The sequence below is a fragment of the Coturnix japonica genome, chromosome 3 (genome assembly GCF_001577835.2).
Source record: "Coturnix japonica isolate 7356 chromosome 3, Coturnix japonica 2.1, whole genome shotgun sequence".
NCBI classification, from domain to species: domain Eukaryota; kingdom Metazoa; phylum Chordata; class Aves; order Galliformes; family Phasianidae; genus Coturnix; species Coturnix japonica.
In genome coordinates, this window is record NC_029518.1 from 56,144,934 (window position 1) to 56,164,669 (window position 19,736).

Sequence of the window (19,736 nt, forward strand, 5' to 3'; positions counted from 1 at the left end):
ATGCTTGGAATGTTCTTCCCTTTGAACAGATGAACTAGGGCAAGCCAGCTTAAAATATGACTCATCATTATTACTTAAGAAATACTTCAAGGAGTCATTCCTTGTGTTAGTACCATCTCTCATAGATGTAAATCCAGTAGTCCTGCTCTACTAAGTTCCTCTCTTTACTCTATTTTTCTATTAGGAAGGTGAAGAAATTTGTCAAACAAATTTGAAAGTTGAAAGCTGTAAGATAGCCTCGTGATCATTTTGATTTTTCAGATAAAAAAGGAGTTGAACCATTTTTCTTTTGAGTCCAAAATGGGAAAGCTGAGCACTGTTTGTCTTCGTTGGGACAGGGATCTAAAAGGTGATGCGGCAAACACTGTGTGAAATCCCAACCTCACTTTACTCTTGTTGAGAGTGGGACAATGTCATTTCAGAAACTGAAACTACCAAGCAATCTGATTACATGGGGGAATGTAAACTTGAAGCAACGATTTAATAGTGTAGAATGTTGTCTGCATATGAAAAAGACCTTTAAAATGTTGCATTAGTATCTTATATTACTTTCTAATAGTTTGGAAATAATTACTTATATTATGAGTTGAGATTTCCATTTCAGTAGTTCATGCTGAGCATGATTTTGTTCCAGGGTTGTGAGGGTATCTGAATCTGTCCCTCAGAAATTTCAATTCAAAGTAAATCCAGATGGATTTTACCAAGATTGCTTGTGAAATGCACTGTGACTAGAGAAATTTGAAGAGGGAAGGAAGGAGCTTGAACTGCAATACTAAAACAAAACAAAATAAAAAATAATAATACATGGAAGTATAAAATAGTAAAAGACAATCAGAACATGTATTTATACTAAATTAAAACTTTATTGACTAATGTTCTCCAGACAACATGATCCAATGGACTATGGTTGCAAACATGCAATGAAGTTGAACACAACAGTAGTTTAACATGGAATGTCAAACAAATTAATATATTGTAGTAAATGAAACCATTTATCTGTGTTGCTGCAAAATGAAACCAAGCTATGTATTTCCTTGGTCAATCTGTGTTCAGCTAAGAGGCAATGCATTTGAAGAAACTGGTAGATTTCTTAAGCAGTTATTTCAAATAAATTATCTAGAATTGTATTTTTTTTTAAATCCTTTCAACTTCATTTGCATTTCAAACAAAACCTAAGTGTAAACACTAAAGTTGCTACAGCCATCTAGAAAGCCCTAACTGTCGAACTTGGAGTGGACATTACAGTTCAAATACTTAGTATAAGAAAAATACCAGTTACTGCAAAAGTCACGTAGGCATATTTTATTATTAATCCAGCACAAAGCATTTCTTCTAAGTTTTTCACATAAAAGACTAAAGCTTGCTTACAGTACTACAACTTCTATCGTTCAAGCATCATTATTACCTATCAGGGAGATTGGCTAGATGACAGAATGGGTCTTTTCCATCCCTAACTTCTATAAAGAAAATCATTCATGCCAGCAAGAAGATGGGTCGCTACATCTTGAGCTTGATCCTGTAGGCTTTGTTCAGGCAAAACTCCCACTGACTTAAGAGAGGTTTTCCAGAGCAGGACATCCAGGATTAGGCCCTTTTTTTTATTTTTATTTTTTAAAAAAGCATCCACTTAGGATACGTGGACAATATTATATAGAATTAAAAAAATATACGACATGTGCTTCAATTGCATTGAAGGAATCAGAGAATGTAAACAGCATAGTGGCCCACACCTTCACAATATCCATGAGGAAGTGTCAACAGCAAGTGTGCGTATGCTTCTCAGTGTATGCTTCTGATTGTGTTTTGTGTACACCTTTACCTCCATGTCCACACACACATGTACACCCTTAAAATACATAAAGGTGTGATAAAATTAATTAGAGTCGGTTGCTTGCCTGTCTTAATGCTTAAATCTGCAAGTGACAGCCAACTGGGTTTTATATGATGCGAATGAGACTGCACGTGAACAGCAGGACATGAATATTGCTGTGGGCAAGAGTGTGGTTGCTGGTTCTAGGAGCGTGGAGCCATCCCACTTCCACCTATGCACATCACTAAATCTACCTGCATTAAGAGCTGGAAAAGCAGGTGACCAAAGTATTTCTTGGTGGGCTTCTTCTGAAATTTGAGTTGTAGACTATCTTCACAGAAGCCTTTCAACAACCTGGTGGACTATGCAGGAAAGTTTACCTTCAAAGTGCACTTATTAAGAATGGAATGTTCTTGACAGGGAAATGATCAGAGACAATCCTGGATTTTTTGCTTGTTGAATAGGAAAAACATTTTCATCTTCAGACAGCACTTCACCCTGACAAATGTGAGTTCAGTTATTATTGGGTTTTAGAAGATTCTTTAGAAACAAACACAATAGTACGCACATACACATACACTCAGATATTTACAGCCTTTCTAGAAAAAACGACCCCATACCTTAGTAATGACTACTTATCTTTTTCTTTTTTTTTTTTTTTTAGTATTTAAATTCTTTAAACCAACTACATTAAATACCAATGTGTATTGTACCACCCCACACCAACCCCATATCCTCCCCAAAAAAACAGCAAGTATTTTAAAAGTTTGTTTGCCTGTTTGTTTTTACGATTGTTAAAATCTCCTGCTTGAGACTGTTAAGTACCACCTCCACTGGAACAAGATCAGCACTGACTGCATCTTCCAATGCACGTCGTTTCATAGTTGAGCAAGTACTGCAGTGAGAAGCTTAGATCTCCAGGTCATCAGGTCGAGGCCTGCTGCTGGCTCGGCTGCTGGCTCTGCTGGGAGGCCTCTGGTCCACAATGGTGAGGGGTTGCAGCTCGTGTCCCGACGCCAGTTTTTTCGTGTTCTGGTGCTCATCAGGGAAGTCGAAGGGCTGGGCATGCGAGTTGGAGATGGTGCTGCCAGCTTGCCCCATCCTATTCTGCTCTGCGCTGTAGTTGGCCCAGTTTTGCTCACTGGCTTGCTTGTTGTAGTTACGACAGGAGGAATTGTTCCTGTCTCCGGTAACAAGCTTGTACCCCGGGGGAGACATTGGAGACAAGGGGGCGGTCGGTGAGGAACAGCCATTGTAATACGCATATTTGGGGGAACCACAGTCCTTGGAAGGGCTCATCGTGCCACTGTGGGAGTAGGGGTCGGTTTTTCCTTTCACACGATCCTTCACACCCTTGAAGAACACGTAGAAAAGCTCAATGATGTTCAAGGCAAGAGACACCAAAGACACTACCAGCATGAAGACAATGAAGATGGTTTTCTCAGTTGGACGGGACAGGAAACAGTCCACCCTGTGAGGGCATGGGTCTCGCTCACAAGTGTAGATGGCACTCAGGCTAAACCCATAAATGTACCACTGTATCAGCAGGAAAGCCACCTCGAAGACAGACTTAAAGAGGATGCTGATGATGTAAGTACGGAGCAGTCCCCCACGCATCTTTACCTTGCCATGCTCTTCAATCCCATACTTGAATTTCTTAATTTCTATTTGTTTAAGGTGCATATCCACATTCACACCATCATTTTGGACCACCTTGAGCTCTTCTTCTCTTTTGTTCAGCTTCTCTTCTTTCCTCATCACGTAGAACACGTGCGCCAGGTACAAGAGGGTTGGTACAGAAACAAATATGATCTGCAGAACCCAGAAACGCACGTGGGAGATGGGGAAGGACTTATCATAGCAGACATTCTCACAACCAGGCTGTTGAGTATTGCACCGAAAAGCAGACTGTTCATCTCCCCAAGCAGACTCGACTGCTGTCCCCAATAGAAGGATTCGGAAAATAAAGAGGACAGACAGCCATACTTTTCCTCCTGCAGTAGAATACGCTTGAACCTTGTCAAGAAGTTTTCCCAGGGCACTCCAATCACCCATCTTCACGGGATAGTGGCTACAGAAAGAAACAAAGAAAAAGAAAAACAACTGATGGTTAAGACAGATGTTTAATACTTCTGATGAGCTGAATCACACACAGATCAATGCTAACAGTATAGTGGTGTCAGCTTTGTTTTAATTCATTCACTTCACTTAGTCTGCAGGTTGAGTGGGCTGTACAGTAAAGATGAACATTTTATGATGTCTCCGAACACAGTGAAAGACAGAAGTTCCTAATTTCTGTCATATTTTCAAGAAATCCATGGAAACCCCTGTTTGCCACTGTGGTTGGCTAAAACCAGCTTCCCTGATGGCAGCTTCAGTTCAATGACTGACATCTGCTGCAGGCAGAAAACGGCTGTGACACACCGCTGAAGCAGGATGTGGAAGCGTTTGGTAGCACTGTCTGAATATGCTAAGAATAAATGAAAGATTCCTCTCTTTTCAGTGCGTCTCATCCACAGTTATCTATATATTCATTCTTAAAAAGAGCAGGAAAGCAAAACATAATAAAATTTACATTAAAAATGTACTGAATTAGTGTTAGGGTCAGAGACCTAACATTTCATCATTACAAATGCACACTACATTTCCCATGGCAATATTAAACTGAGCTGTCACACACATCAGTACACTGTGCATGATTTATCTGAGTATAGTTGCTATGATGCAAAGTTCTGACTGTACTTCGCTTCAGAAAAAAATCTTGTTTTCTAAATTAAGTTTATAACTAAGTATTTGCAGCACAAAGATCAATATTGGTACTCTTCACCTACATTTTTATACAGGAACCAAAAATACTAAAAGCATCAGGTGCAGCTAAGCTTATGTTACCATATTGGAAGAACTGGTTTCCTGGCTATTTGTGGCTTGTTTGATTTACTGTAGTTTCAACTCCTCATTTGCATCTTTTTAGATTTAAACTCCTTCACTTCACTTTAAAAAGAAAAAGGATTTACCCAGGAAGGAAAGACAAGAGAGCACTTTCTAAGGCAGCTCCTAGTGGGTGATTTGCACTACAAGTGTAGAGCACTGCAAGTTTAAATTGTCTCTCTCAACTTGAGTTTAAAGTGCATGTTTCTGGGAAATGCACCACTTCTCAGGGATATCTGGAAATACATGAGGGGACAAGTGAAATATTCTACTCGATGTTCTATATTCCTAGGAAAAACAAAGCTTCACACATAGCTTTTATCAAGTGGAGAATGGTAACCACTTCTGCTAAAAATCTTACATTTTAACTTGTCCCGCATAAGTGAGCATGTGAAATTGCACACCTACAAGAAAAAATAAGCAAATCTTCCCTTTTGAAGTAGATGCTGCTGGGCAGACACATTTGTACCATGCACGCTGAGTAATCTCTTTCCTGTATTAATAGTTCTGATACTGTTCAAATGGTTTCCTTCCCGTCATGGATATCATGGATATATTCCCCAGTGAAGGTTATTTATAGAAAACAAACAAACAACAACAACAAAAACACCTCTGGATAATTCATAAAATAGGAAATTTTAGTACCAAGGAGATTTTCTTTCACAGAGTGGTGACTCACTGGAAACAGAAGATTATAAATTTGGCATACTCAATCATAACAATATATGCTATGCCAAATTAAAAAAAAACTGTCGCTTTTGCTATCAGAAAGAGTCAGAGAATAACGAGAGCCAAGTGTTTAAAGTACTTGATCCGACGGCTTGGAGATGCCAATTATTTTTGAACGCCTGCAAAATATCCCAGAGCCGGTTCCACAGCCCTCCTGGTCAGATCGCTCTGAAGTGCAGAGGAAGTTTACCTACTGGGGTGTACAGACCCTTCCTCACATAATTAGTTCTTCACATGAATGAAGTCCCATCAAAGGATCAGGCCCTCTTCAAACTTTTAAATCTAGAGGCCTTGCTGGGAGGGACACACAGCATGTTTCTCTCCAAAGGTATCCTTTCAGGACAGATCATTTCCAGGTTTAGTCATTCCCAGGAAAAGATTAGTTTGTCTTTATTGGTTCAGATTGGTAGGAAAGGCGTCAGCACAGGAGCACAGAGGGCTGTGCAAAGGCAGGAATGCAATGTAACTGCGTCCCTCCTCATGCTGAGACTGTTAAAACAGAGAACAGTCTGTAACTATACGGCATGCGAAGTTTGTTTCTCCATGTCCTAGAAGTGGAAGTGGACAGAAGGAGCCTTTTTCAAGTAACAGCTTCTTGATTTAATTAGTCAGCTTTCAGATGATTTGAAACTACCGCATTAACAGAGTTTCCTCAGACTCGAGTGTACTTTTTTACTGTCTAAATGTTATTTCAGATTGAAAGTTTGATTAAGAAAACAGGGGACATGTTATTTCTAGGCAGTTATATGTTGTTTGTTTTTTAATTACACTCCACTCTGCTCCATTACTATAACATGATTTACTTCAGTCTTGACCTACCTAATCCCACACCTGCAATATTTTGAGAATTTACTACTTATTTTTTAATTTACCTCAGCATGCAAAATTGCTAAGTTTCATTTATATCCTCTGGCAATATTAACTCCAGGAGGAAACATTCCACGCTTGAATTACTCATACATAGTTTTGAAAAGGAACTTTTTAAAAAGAGATCGGTTACACGCTAGCCTTTGCCAGTGATAAAAACCCCACGTCAATTCAAAACATTGTGCTTTTAATCAGATAATCTTGTGGTGGCACAAATATATTATTCCTTCACTTAGGTGGATTGTTTTGCTTTATGAAACACAGTACTTTGTTTTGTTTCAGGGAAAACTCATTCATAGTATATAACTTGTTCACTTTCCAGACACTGAAAGACCATTTTAATTAACTGATTCCAATGTATGTTTACTAGGTATAAGAAGTGCTTTTGCATCTAACAAGTATTTAAGTGTTTTAGCTAGTAAATAGTATGAAATTGATGGAAGATTACAGTAAAAAAATTCAGCATCTAGACTTCTTTTAACAATCAAACTTCTTTCAACAGTTCCGCTGAATAGCACAGCTTGATCTGAGGGGCTGGTGCAATTTCAGTAGTTCAGGAATTTTAGGATATGGCTGATGATGCATACACACATTTCATGAGTTCTTACTGATTATTACTTCAAAAAGGTTTTTCTGGGGGGGGAGAGGGGGGTGGGAAGACGACGACTAATGCAGGCCTATTAAACTTTTTAAAAAGATGGATTTCTTCCAGATTCTACTGTGTGCGGGTAAAGACAGGAAAAAACAACACAGAACAGCAGGAGATATTACAGCATTAATCTACATGGGTTTGGATGATCACATATAGAAGATATTTGAATTGTAAGCCACAATTAAGAAATTTGAGAACTATTTTTTATGGACAGCATTCACCATGCCATCTGGTTCATATTTTCCATGAAGAATAATGCAAACTCAGTGTTGTGGTAACATGTCCAGGTCTGACTGCAGGGTTAGAAGGTCACATACTATTGGATGGAAGAACAGTAAAGGTAAGAGTGGCTAAGAGTAGGATCTAAAATGGGATTTTGCCGCTGAAGCTGCTGGAAAACAGGCCAAATCTTTGCTTTTCCTACAGAAATTCTTGCAGACATGAAAAATAAGTGGTCAACAAAAGAGAAGATTCTGGACCTTGAACATCAATCAACCTGACTACCTTCCAAAAGCAACCAGCACAGTCAAGAAAGGAACTGAGAAATACAACTGAGAGCATTTAGATGGGTTGGAATAGCGAAGATTAGTTTTCTGAAATCCTACAGAAATCAGCAAATGTCAGACCATCTCCTCCAAAGGCACAGCTCATTTGCAGGTCTAAAGATGAACCTCAGCTCGTTCCATCTGCCAAAGACAAGAGGCTGAACGGTTGCAGCAGCTAGAATTTAAAGCATCAGGAATGTTTGCTTTCTCATTGTCTGCTACCATTGTTGGTGGTCACTTGTGGATCATCCCCACAGGATTTTCGCTCCCATGTTGTACTCTCTACACCCAATTTACTTCTAAAGCATAGCCTCACAATGGCCCTAAGCAACCAGAAGTGCTTTCTTAGGCACTCCCTAGTCGTATAACTAAAGTCTCCCCTTTGTGTTATTGTCCATACTCATCCCTTCTCTGATTCGCTTGGGAACTAGGAGAAGAAACACTGAATTCCTTGAGGGGACCTTGGGCCCCTTGAAGCTCATGCTTGCAGGTCTTGAAATCTGGAGTCCTAATAAGTGCATGAGGCATAAACAAGAGGCCAGGTGCCTCCATGCGAGATAAACTCAGCGGGTAGCATCGAGGGGGGGGGAGAAACCAGAGACTGGGGAAAAGAGAGCAGTATCTGATGAAACAGATGTTGCTCAATGTCATCTAACCTTCCTCTTGCCCGCAGGAATCCTTGGCCTAACCCAGAGTTCATTTCTGAGACAACTAAAATTAATCTCGTAGACTTGAAGTACGTGAAAACTGAGATAACTTCACAGTGTTGGATCTGTTTGCACTCCTGAGTGTGGAAGCACTCAGACTTATGCCAGAAACCAAATCCCTGGCGTCCCCTTTTTCCTCCTCCTGAACTCCGCCTGCTGCTGCCCTTCTCCCATTTGTACGCTTGTTAGGTATCATGGGTCAGTGCCAGTGTTTGCCTTTGAAGTTTTTGAAGGAAGCACTTCAGTAAACATCTCAAAGACCAGAGGCTTAAATTCGGCAGTGCAGTGTGCTGTCCAGATGTGAAGCAGGCAGGATGAAAGTTGCACCGAGTCCTGCAGCTCGATTCCTGTTATAAGGGCGCACACAGGCACGCACACGCAGGGCTCAGGCCCAGGTGCTCATGGCTCACTTTCACCCCCACTGCCGGGGGCTCTCGCACACTCAGATCTAAAGGAATTCCTCAGACAAAATATGCCCCTACACAAGGCTCACTAGTTATCGCAAGGTAAAATGCAAGGACAAAAATCAGCACACAGTATTCTTGCTTAAGAGAAGAGCGTGCAACTCGATAAGATTGGTCCTGCACCCTGTGCTCCAGCTGCAGGTCCCTCTCCCTGTCTCCTGGTGCGGCTCCCTCCCCGCTGGCACGGGGCAGAGACCTACAGAGTGGAACCACTCCAACTCTCACAACTTGAACAGCTTCTGAGCTCTCTGAGAGATGCTGCTCAACCATTCCTTTTCGCCACGTTTTGAAAGTATTTAAGCCTTCAAGGTAATATAAAAGGAACATGTCACATCGGGATTATGACACTGATTGTGGCTATTCTTTCACAGTCCCTCCTAGGCAGCTTTCGTTTATAATCACCCAGAACTCAGAAACCTCGCCAGAGTGGTAAGACGTATCATGATATCTCACATTCCTTCCCTAAAATCCCTTTACTGAGGTTGCTAAAACAGAGTAACTATATACAAACTAGGTTAAAAACCCGTAACCCACGTCTGGATTTTATCACGTCTATTTTCAAAGAAAAAGAGGAAAAATCGCCAGGAAGCCCACGTGGAAGTCACCACGTTCGCAGCAGCAGCGTTTAACAAAGCACGTAATGAAGAGCAGCGAGCAGGCATCGGTGGGATCGCCGTAGGAAAGCGGAATGCGTGGGGTAGGAGAGGGGCGCGCTGCGCTGAGCGGCGGAGCGAAGCGGAGCGCACCTACGTTCCTTCTTTCTGGGTCAGTGCGAGGGGGGGGCACAGACCTCACCAAAAGGCGCAACAAGTCCTCGGCTCCGCAGCTGCAGCAGCGAGGTCGGAAGTTGAGGAAAGAGTCGTATTTTTAGAAATGTGTGAAAATATGACAAAGGAAAGGGAAGCAAGGAGTAATCCCTGCCAGTTTAAACCGAGTAGTTCGGGAGAACTTTTTTATTGTTACATAGACTATTTTTAAACAAGTTCGACCATTTAACGCAAAATCCTTAAGAGTGAAAAAAGTTTCTAGGAGGAAAAATGAAAACCCCAAAAACAAGTGTACACCAAAAGACGAGAAAGGAAAACTTCCAACTTACCGCTGCTGATGAGCAGTGCGAGTGGCTCGGGATACTTCTGTGGAGGGTTAAGGGAAAACGGAAGAGCACGCTCAGGCGCTCGAACCTGTCTATTTAAACTTTAAAAGTCTACTCCTGCTTTGTATTTTTCATCCTTCCTTCCCCACCAGCGAAAGAAAAGTGCTGATACCTCGTAAAAGTTTTTTTTTCTAACTTGGAACACGGGCAGAGCTTTTAACAAGTTTTCTGACTGTGAAAGAGGAGGGGAAAAGGAGGGGTTGCTGCCCAGGAGGAGGGGCCCCGCGAGTGGAGCGCAGGAAGGTGGGGGGAGGAGGGCGAGAAATGAAGGCGCAGCAAAAACGAGCCGGGGCAGAGGGGAGCGCCCCGAGGTCGGCGGTGCTGATGCAACAGAGCGAGGGCGGGCGGGCTGCGGCGGGCGGCTCGCTGGGACCTGCCCGGCCGGGCGGCACCGCGGGGAGGGGGCGGCGATGTGTGCGGGCACCGGGGGCTGCGGCGTGCCGAGCTGGGCTGCCCCTCGCCTTTCCCACCCCTCCGCCCCGTCGGGAGGAAGCCCTCACAAGTGCCCCCTGATCCTTGGTGTTCGTGCGGCTTTGTTTACTTGGGTCCTCTTACGTGTTAGCGTGAAAGTACACCCGAGGAGCGGTGTGTTTGCTCCTGTAGGATGTATATCTATCGCGCGTCTTTTAATTATTATTGGTGCGTGTGTGCGTGTTTGTACGTGCGTGCATCCCATGGGAGACATGGAGAAACGATCTCACATTCCAGGAAACTCTTTCCAGGAAATTTCAGAAAATAAAGCACAGCACAGAAACTCACTCTTCGGTAGTTGAGAAGAAGGGCTCCTGGTAATTGTTCATTTCATTTTTACAGAACATGAATGTGCTCCAAGGCTAATCTATTCAGAATGAAGATATTTGGCTTTGCTCCTGATCAGTCTGTGATTAAATGCTCCCTACAGAACGACTCTTCTGTAGAAGAGAGATTAATTCATTTCTCTGTGGGTGTTAAGCTCCTCACATATGGAGTCCAAACTGTGTCGGGAATTGGTCATGTACCCTTTGTGTAGTGGGGTATCAGCTCCTCTGGCAGGCTGTAGAAGAGCTTCTCTAGAAGTGGTTGGTGGTTGGTAGCTCGGAATGAAGGTTCCCGTTTTGCATTGTACCAGACTAGTTTTGGGGTTTCGATTCCCATTTTCTCATTGACTATTTCTGGGCTTTTTCATGCTAAATAGTATAGATGAGCACTTTTTATTTTTATTTTTATTTTTATTTTTATTTTTATTTTTATTTTTATTTTTTTCCCCTTTAAAGGATGTAAGAAAAGGGAGAAGTCCAGAAGTGGCCACTGAGAGGATCCCAAATAAAGCTCCTCCTTACAATCTGTTATTGGAGTAAACAACACCATACTCTATAACACAACATAGATATCCCAGCTCATTTTTTGCAACCCATACCTAATTCCTTTTCCCCAAGAACTCGCTAGATGAAAGAACCAAGACAAGGCCTTTGTAGATAAGCTCAGCAGGGAGCCCTGAAGCTGCGAAAGACACACACTATCCAAATTCCTGCTCTGGTGCATTTGCAGCAGACCACACTGCCTCCTGTGTGAGAAGAAGAGACAGTGCACTTCAGCTTTCCACCTTGCTGTTTCCTTCTCCATCTATAAAGATGCTGGTTTTCAAACTTGTCCCCTTTGCTTAGACTCTGCCTGTTATTTCTGACAGCGTTTTTAAGTTTTTACACTTGTTGAAGCTACATGGCACAACAAAACCTTTTCTTTGTCTTCTCTGAGTGCTGTTTTAAGGTCATTTTTCTCGTCACGTTTTGAGGAAAAAGAAAGTGGCAAGGAAGAAATGGAGTTCTGTGCTTAACAGGTTCTGGAACCTTCTTCAGAAATAAAAAATGGTAAAATATGTAAAAGCTATAGCCCCTCACTGCCTTCACCACTGTGGTATGGGTAGGGAGCAGGACACACAAAGCACTGCTGCTGCTGCCCCATGAAGCTCTGGTTATTCTGGCACAAGGCACAGAACACCAACAACGTGGCAGCATGCTGAGACAAGGAGATTTGGTGTTGTTTGCGTTGGTGCTGAAAACCTCCCCCTTAGGAAAAACAGCACTTTTCCAGGTGAAACAAAAACAAAAAGCACAAAACCCAGCAGAACAAAACCTCTCCCTGCCTTACGTTATAACACAGTACCATGGAGTGCTATCATTCCCTCCCAAAGATCACAGGGCCTCGCATGCCTAGTCTTGCATTTTTCTCTGCACCTTCCTGCATAGCCTCTGCAATTATTGAAGCATTCTGTTTTTAAAAGAAGCACCTGGAAGTATTTCTCCACTTAAATAAACAAACAGTGTTTGTGAGAAGCCCAGCACTCATCGAGTCCACTTTACACAAGTAAAACGCATATGTCAGGGATGAATAATTTTGCAGCAGTAATGAACATAACACTTGGCTCTGATACAGCATTATCCACATGAAAAGGGAAAGTATTTCAAACTTCTGCTGTGATACTGTGAAGACTTAAGAAGAATTATGAGTCCTGGCAAAATTGCCTTGAAAAGGTCTTTTATAGATGGGAAGTATGTCTCCATGATCACGTTTCATAGCCTATTACCAGAGCACACTCAGCTGCAGACACTGCAGGGATCTACAATTACACTAGGTGACCAAAGAGTTTCACACTCATTTGCACCGCAAATGGGGAGAAGCTGTTCAGACTGAACAAATGTCTTCACACACAGTCCCTCTTCAGCTGAAGCTGTGTTCAGCAGGGAAGCAGGGGAACTGTGTTCTTAATTACAGACTGAGAGATGGGTAAAAAGATCACACTTCAATTTTAAGCCTTGTATTGCAGAGTACAGACTCTTGACACCACAGAAATGAAGGTTTTGGGGCCCAGAGCTCTCTGAGGCTAATCATGCTTTCCATTGACATTCTGCCCTTTGGAGCAAATGGTACTGTCTTGTGAGGCAGCATTTCAGCATGGCAGGGCTAGGACTGCAAAACCAGTTTGTGTTTGCTAGGCAGCCTGCGGCACAGCCAGTGAGGGCAAGAGCACGTTGTAACCTAGATGCAGCTCCAGAGCGCAGGCTCTGTCCATTCCCTCTGCCCAGGGCTTTCACACACCAACATGAATCTTTGGTTCAATAAGTGAAGAGTAATACTCCTGCTACATTTTTATGCATTTCTTGTCAAAAGAGATGATAAATTCCAGTGGGTTGTTTAGTTTTTACAGCCCCTGACACAGATTCTTGGTTAGCTCACAACCCGGTCCTCTGTTTTCTTTCTATTTGTTACCTAAATATAAATACAGAACTCTATACATAAACTTTTTTTCCTTGTTTCTCCTCCAAATATTCTCTCTGAAATATCATAGTAGCCTGAATCACTGAGAAAGCCCCCGTGAATATGTCATTCGGAAGACTCTCCAGTCCTTCGACCATTACAGAATTTCCTGTTGATACCAGTGGGGTTCACGGTCCACTCCCAGTTAGGGATGTCTGTGATTTATGGAGTTCTTAAGACACAGAGCACGCCTTCTCTTGTTTGCAATTTGCTTGCAAAATTCACTTCCCAGCACTCCCATGCATAGCACTGTCCTCATCCCATGCAATTTGGGAGACGAGTCCATGAACTGTATGGTGAACTGCAATTCTTAAATTTTGGGGTGATCTCCTTTTTGTGCTTTGTGATGCTACCACAGATTCTTTATGAAGCTCACTTGCTCATGTTTCCATGCTACATTTAGAAACATTAATTCGTTCCCGGCTCACTGCTGACTGATAGATAGAAAGGGGGAAGGGTAATACACGGAGGCTTGGTTGCTCTTTGCCTCTGCCAAGAAACTTCTAAAGCTCCTTACAGGCAGCTCAAAGCCAGAAAGGTTGGTCTTAAAGGATTTATTCCAACATTGCAACTGATCATTATCTCCTCAGAGCAAGCAGCCCTCCAAAAAGTCAGTGGAAAACCATCCAGACAAAAAATTTAAGTATGAGCTCAGAGATCCTTATGAATTTGGCTCCACCTTCTGTACACAATGAAAATAAACATGAGTTGTATCTTCAATGTCAGTTAAGCTTTTTATCTCATTTTACATTTCGCTTTCATAAATTCTACATTGGGAAGGTCTTATGATATTTTGTGATCTATTATTTCCTTGTATTGGTGCTGAGCCTTCTAAGACATTTGGTTCTAAAGGATGAAACAAATGCATACTTTTTTAAAGAAATATGGCTATTATTTCCAGTTGTCATAACATAAAGTAATATAGTGTGAAAGTAATGCAGCCTTTCAAAAAAACAGAAGCAGTCCTTAAATTTTGCCAGGGGTCTTGGCATGACTAAGCATGTTAGTACTGAAATAAAACAAGATTTCAGAATATGTATGTATAAACATTTACTGATGACAAATACTTTATTGCTGAGTAGAAAATTGGTCATACAATAAGCATGGTGCTACTGATGTCTAGAAAAAGTGAGTGGTTTTGACATAAATTGTAACATTTCTTATCCAAGTTTTATAAACAGCAACTGACCTGTTGTGGTAGCCTTGGAGAAATTGGAGTGTTTTCCACATTTAGGTGAACTGAGTGGCAGAAAGTTTGCCTGTTTGCTTTGGCTGTGTTGGGAAAGGCAACAGTGAAATGGAGGAGCTCCTTCCCCCCAGAAAATCTCACTTTTTCTATCCTGTATCCAGTATTCCTCAGGTTTTATTTTCTTTTGAATTTTAATCTTCACTCTCAAATTGTTACCATTTTTTTAAAAATTATTTTTATTTTTATTTTTATTTTTTATTACAGAGACATATTTGTGTGCTTATTTGGGAGATTTTGCATCAATACTAAAATGAACATTGAAGTCTAATTGTTATCGAGAAGACCAAAATGAACACTTTATTTATGGTAGTCTACGAATCATTTAGTATTTGGAGTCGAGTCCTTTTTTGTTTGTTTGTTTCTTTGTTTGTTTTCCTACCACTTTCTTCATAAACCAAAACAAAAACAAAAAAAAAAAAAGAAAAAGAAACCCAGAGAACTGTTTATAGACTCAAGTTTATTATTTCATACATTTGAGTTTAATTTTATTTTTCTGTTCATCACAAGATTGTAAATTGCTTGTGGACGGCCTTTTTCTGTAGAAAGAATATTTTCAGGGTATACAGTTCATGCACATTTAGCTCCATAAACATATTCACTTACCTGCACACATTTTATGTTGGACATTTTAAAGTGTTCTCCCCACAAGAGTGCCATGGAAACAAAGAGGACTGGCTATTTTCTCTCTAAGTTTTTTTGGGATGCAGACAAGAAATTTATGACCTCGTGAGAGAATGGGCTTGAAATACATTATTTAACCAGATTTCTGAAATGCAGAGGCAGGGTGCCTGGGGTGTTCCTGACTGGAAGACAGAGGCACACCTGGTGAGTTTCTTGATGGCATCGCAGGTCTGTCTGTTGTTATCAACATTTCAAGGCTTCCCTCTTATTTTCCAGTCTGCCCCCTTCTACCGTTGCATATATGCCAGCCAGAATAATTTGAGGAACATAATTGCTCCTTTTGTTTGGCATGTCTGCAGGATTAACAGCATTGTAGACATGAAAGGGTCTGCAAAGAGCTGAACATCAAGAAATTTTACGTAAAATCAAAAAAGTGTTATTAATAGGGCTGACAGCTGGTAAAAATACAAACTGATTAAAAAATACTACTGATTAAGGGGTTCCCAGAAGAACAGCTTTGGGAAAACGACTGGAAAATTCATGTACTGAAATCAGCAGTTTCTGTTTTTAATAAGATTTTCCCAGAAAAGAATCTCCTAGTATAATCCCTGAGTCCCTTTCCCAGATGGTAAAGAACATCAACTTCGGTAGCCTGCTCTGAACTTAAGCATATTAATTTGTTTAATTTCTCAGAAATTTTAAAAAAAAACCCCCCCCCCCCCCCCAAAAAAAAAAAAAAAAAAAAAAAAAAGTCATTATGAATGTATCAGCAATTCAGTGGCATGTATGAACTAGGCAACTAGGCATGAAGAATGCAAAAATCCCTGACTTGACAGTTTAGGCTAGGAAGTGCTCGTTAACAATTGCTAACACTGTTGAACAAGCATGAATGATGCATAAAGGAAAAGCATCACCTAAGAAAAAACAATATCTTTCAGTTATTAAACTGTAACACAAATGATGTTATGTCAAAAACATTCTAAAACTGCACAAATCAAAATCAGTGGAATAAACTGAGGAAAAAGTAGTTGCAATGTACTGAGCATTAAAAGAAGGGTTTACTTCTATGTGTAAACCTTGAATAATAAAGCCCAGCAACTTCACAGCTGTCTGAGATGGCATTCAAAATAAAAAATCCTTTCAGTTACCTGCCCTCAACACTAACACTGGTATATTATCCATAACCATAGTTCCTGAAAATGTGATTACAGTGAAAAACAAAATGGTTACCAATAATCTGTTCCATATTTACAGAATATTTTCAGAAGATAGGAACGTAATAATTACTTTATCACAGTCAACAAAGATTCAAACTTGCAAATTAACGTCTGAAAGCTAAGCAGAAATTTGTAGGCAAAGCTGGTCAGATATTCAGACCTATGAAATACAAGTGTCCTTATAAAAGCAAGTGCTTCTTAGGTTTATTTGTGTGTTATGAGCAAAAATGAAGTGCTACTTCACCCACATGGAACAGAGGTGCACGTCTCCCAGTGTCTGACTCACAGCTTTCCTTCTATGATTACAGAGCTTTGTCATTATTCACTGAACCTCAGCAATGTCCAGGCAATGCTTGGAGTGCTTGGCCCAGTGTGGTGCTGACATCTGCACTGTGTTGTGCTGCCCAAAGCCCACTTCTCACTCTAGCTCTGACAAAAACTAGAGGTTCCCCTTCCTCCCTCCCATTCTGCCATATTTTTGGAACAAGTTCTTGCTGGGCTTCCCACAGTTCTTCCCAGCTGAGGTCACTCTTGCCCCAGCAGCGTTCAACTTGCCCGCAAACCCTGCTGAGGCCGTAAGCTTCAAAATTATAGTTTTCCAAGCTGAAGGAAAAAGGACTCATCTTCTGTTCCTGCAGAGAAAGCTGCATTATCTTGGGGAAAGGAAAAAAAAAAAAAAAAAAAAAAAGTAAGAAGTTAATCAATGAAATAATTCAGAAAGAAGAATATGAGGATATTTACAGAATGCTCGTAGGGTTCCATTTGGACCAGAACTTGGGCCCTACACGCTGTTTTTAAAACTACCAATTTTATTCTGCTTTTCTTTGACCATGCCCAGAAACACCAGGAGTAGAATTAAATCTCTCCCAGGGGAACTCTCCTTCATGCAGAGAATGACAAGCCAAAGAAACTCTTTCTAATGACTGAGAGATGGTATTGTATTAGTGCTGCTAGCAATTCAATACCACATACAGAAGCTATCCCCATGGGAAAAACATAGTCTGACTTCTCTTCACCCAGCTAAGTGCTCAAACCACTGTCTGAAAGTGAGGTTTTCACCTTGCAAGTATCTTCTTTCCCCACTGTTTTCAATAAGCTTCAATTTCACTTCAGAATCTCACATTTTCAGGCAGAAAAGATTATACATAGTAAATATAATATTGGATACATATCTGTATATATATTTGGTATATGTATATATATGAATTTATTTTGTGGTCAGAAGTGAAATTTGGGTAACCAATGTAATCAATTTAACCTTTTTTTTTTTTTTTTTAAAAAAAAAAAAACACCTTTTTTTTAAGGTTTCACTAACTGAAACATACCAGGCAGAAATCCAAAGACTTTCAGCACTCAGTGTGACAAGGATGATTTTATACTTTTGAAAATTCAGGATCCAGGACACCAACAACTTACTTTTCTTAATGTCTTTATCAAAAATACCCTTAAAAAAAAATGGGGTAAGTATTAATAGCATGGTGTTGAAGAAAACAAATTTATTTCTGACAACTTCTGATGGGTGCAGCTCAAGCTGATATGTGAGCCTGAGAACTCTCTTTGCTGCCCATTGCATGCTACTGCTTGGGAACTGTGAGATTACTGCATTTCAGATAAACTGTTTTAACCTGTCCCTATTTATACCTCTCTAGGTAAATTCCTTTTCTAAAACCTGAAAAGGAGTCAAAGTATGAAGCCAGCTAAGCTGGTTAGTGCAGAAGAAACTGCTAGAAATGCTTATTAATAAAGGAATATCACAATTTGCCAACTGAGCCAGCAAATGAAGGATATTCCTTGATATAAGAAGGTAACACACTATGAAAACTGCAAGGAAAACGCTAAAACTGAAGTAAAATCTCTTTGGATTATTTCATGAAGTTGCCACATAAGGCACAGATGATTTTATGCATTCATTTAGAGTCAGGGGATAGCAATGCACCTGCATGATTATTTTTTTCTTTCTGTGATTTTTTTCTTTACTTATTCAACTATTGTTCCCTGCCCTCCATACCATTTGATTTCAGTAGGAATTCCACATCAAGAACAAATAGGGTCTCTACTATCCTTTTAAATGGAAATGTAAGAGTCTCAGCGTGAAATTGTAAAAGTCCTTGACATGCAATCTGATTGACCTGCAGACTACATCTGAAAAGAGCTGGCATAAGCGTTACAAGCCCTGGTGTTAATATACCTCCATAAAAAGTCTAACTTCTATTTCTGTTCTCTGCTGTAACAACTCATCATGAGTTTTTAAAAAAAATAATTGTGCCCCAATGGTGGATACCTGTACATTTAACAAAGGACATGTGATTGAGAATTAAGCACATACTGTATATAGTTACTCTGAATATCCTTGAAATTTCATAAAATCTAGGGAAACACTTTTAAGATGATGAGTGCTAATGAAGGGGTGTAACATCTTTTGAACCTGCAGAAGAGCTGAAAACATATTCTTTCTTTTATTCTCAGTGTTGTCCTTAGGAAGGCTTATTGTCACACATCTCAGATTTAAACAGTTTTCAACTTAGGGCTGAAAAAAAGCAATTTAAAAATGAACAACAAATATAGCCTGTCTTATTCCTGAAGATACCAAGAATGTGCAGGAAAGCAATGAGCCTTGTAGATCAGATTTGCAACAGGCACTTAGCACTGTGCTGCAAATCAATCTGATCACAAAAATAAAGAACACCCATCCTCTCCTTCCCCTGTCTGCCTCCCAAAACTATTCAAATCCTTGTTTGTTTGTTTGTTTGTTTGTTTAAATCACTGAAGGACACTTTTCCTTGCACAGATGGAGACATCAAGCAGCTTCATGCTCGCAGTCCAGCATGCTTGTATGCATTCACGGCAGGAAGCAATTAAGGAATTTCTCAGAAAATTAGGTGCCTCCGGATACAGCAACTACTGACTTGGAGCTCCTGGGCTATTGCAACGGTACAGAAAGGCCTAAAACAATTCAGCACCAGAAACTTGTGTGTTTTCAAGCCAAATTTTTATCTTAATTCCGTACGTTATGCTGAAATGTAATCTTTCGTTACATCACTGTTAATTAGTGGTTTTACTACATGCTTGTATTTCTGCGCAGCTCTGTAAAGGAAGTTTGCAGATTGATATTAGACACAGTTTTTAGTTCATGCCAAGAAGAATAACTGCCACTGAGCAAAATGCCTGGAGGTTTAACATCCCAGTCCTAAATGGGGCTTAAGTTTTGGTGGCTTGAAAGAGTATCTTCTGCAGTCACAGCAAATTAACCTGTATAACACTGAAGGGCAGAACATACGAGCCTCCATATTATCCTTACTCAGATTTGGACCACATCTAAATGTAACAAAAGTATAAATAAATAAATGTACACTATAAGTCACTAATAGAATGCTTAAAAAAAAGATTTTTTCCCCCTTTTTTAATTTCAAAAAGCTTTAACACGTGGCTATTTCATATTAAATCATTTAAGAATAAAAGACGGTGTATGATTTTACTTAACAGTAAGACTTAGCAAGAAA

At 40.4% G+C, this 19,736-nt stretch overlaps 1 protein-coding gene across 1 annotated transcript; it reads right to left on the reverse strand.

The window, feature by feature from the left end:
* Positions 1-843: 843 nt before the first annotated feature.
* Positions 844-10,067, reverse strand: GJA1 (gap junction protein alpha 1). The gene is made up of 2 exons (XM_015858765.1): positions 9,799-10,067; positions 844-3,881 (listed from the first exon to the last, which is right to left on the reverse strand). Exon 2 carries the CDS (start codon positions 3,863-3,865, stop codon positions 2,720-2,722), a length of 1,146 nt encoding a protein of 381 aa, XP_015714251.1. The 5' UTR covers positions 3,866-3,881; positions 9,799-10,067; the 3' UTR covers positions 844-2,719.
* Positions 10,068-19,736: the final 9,669 nt, after the last annotated feature.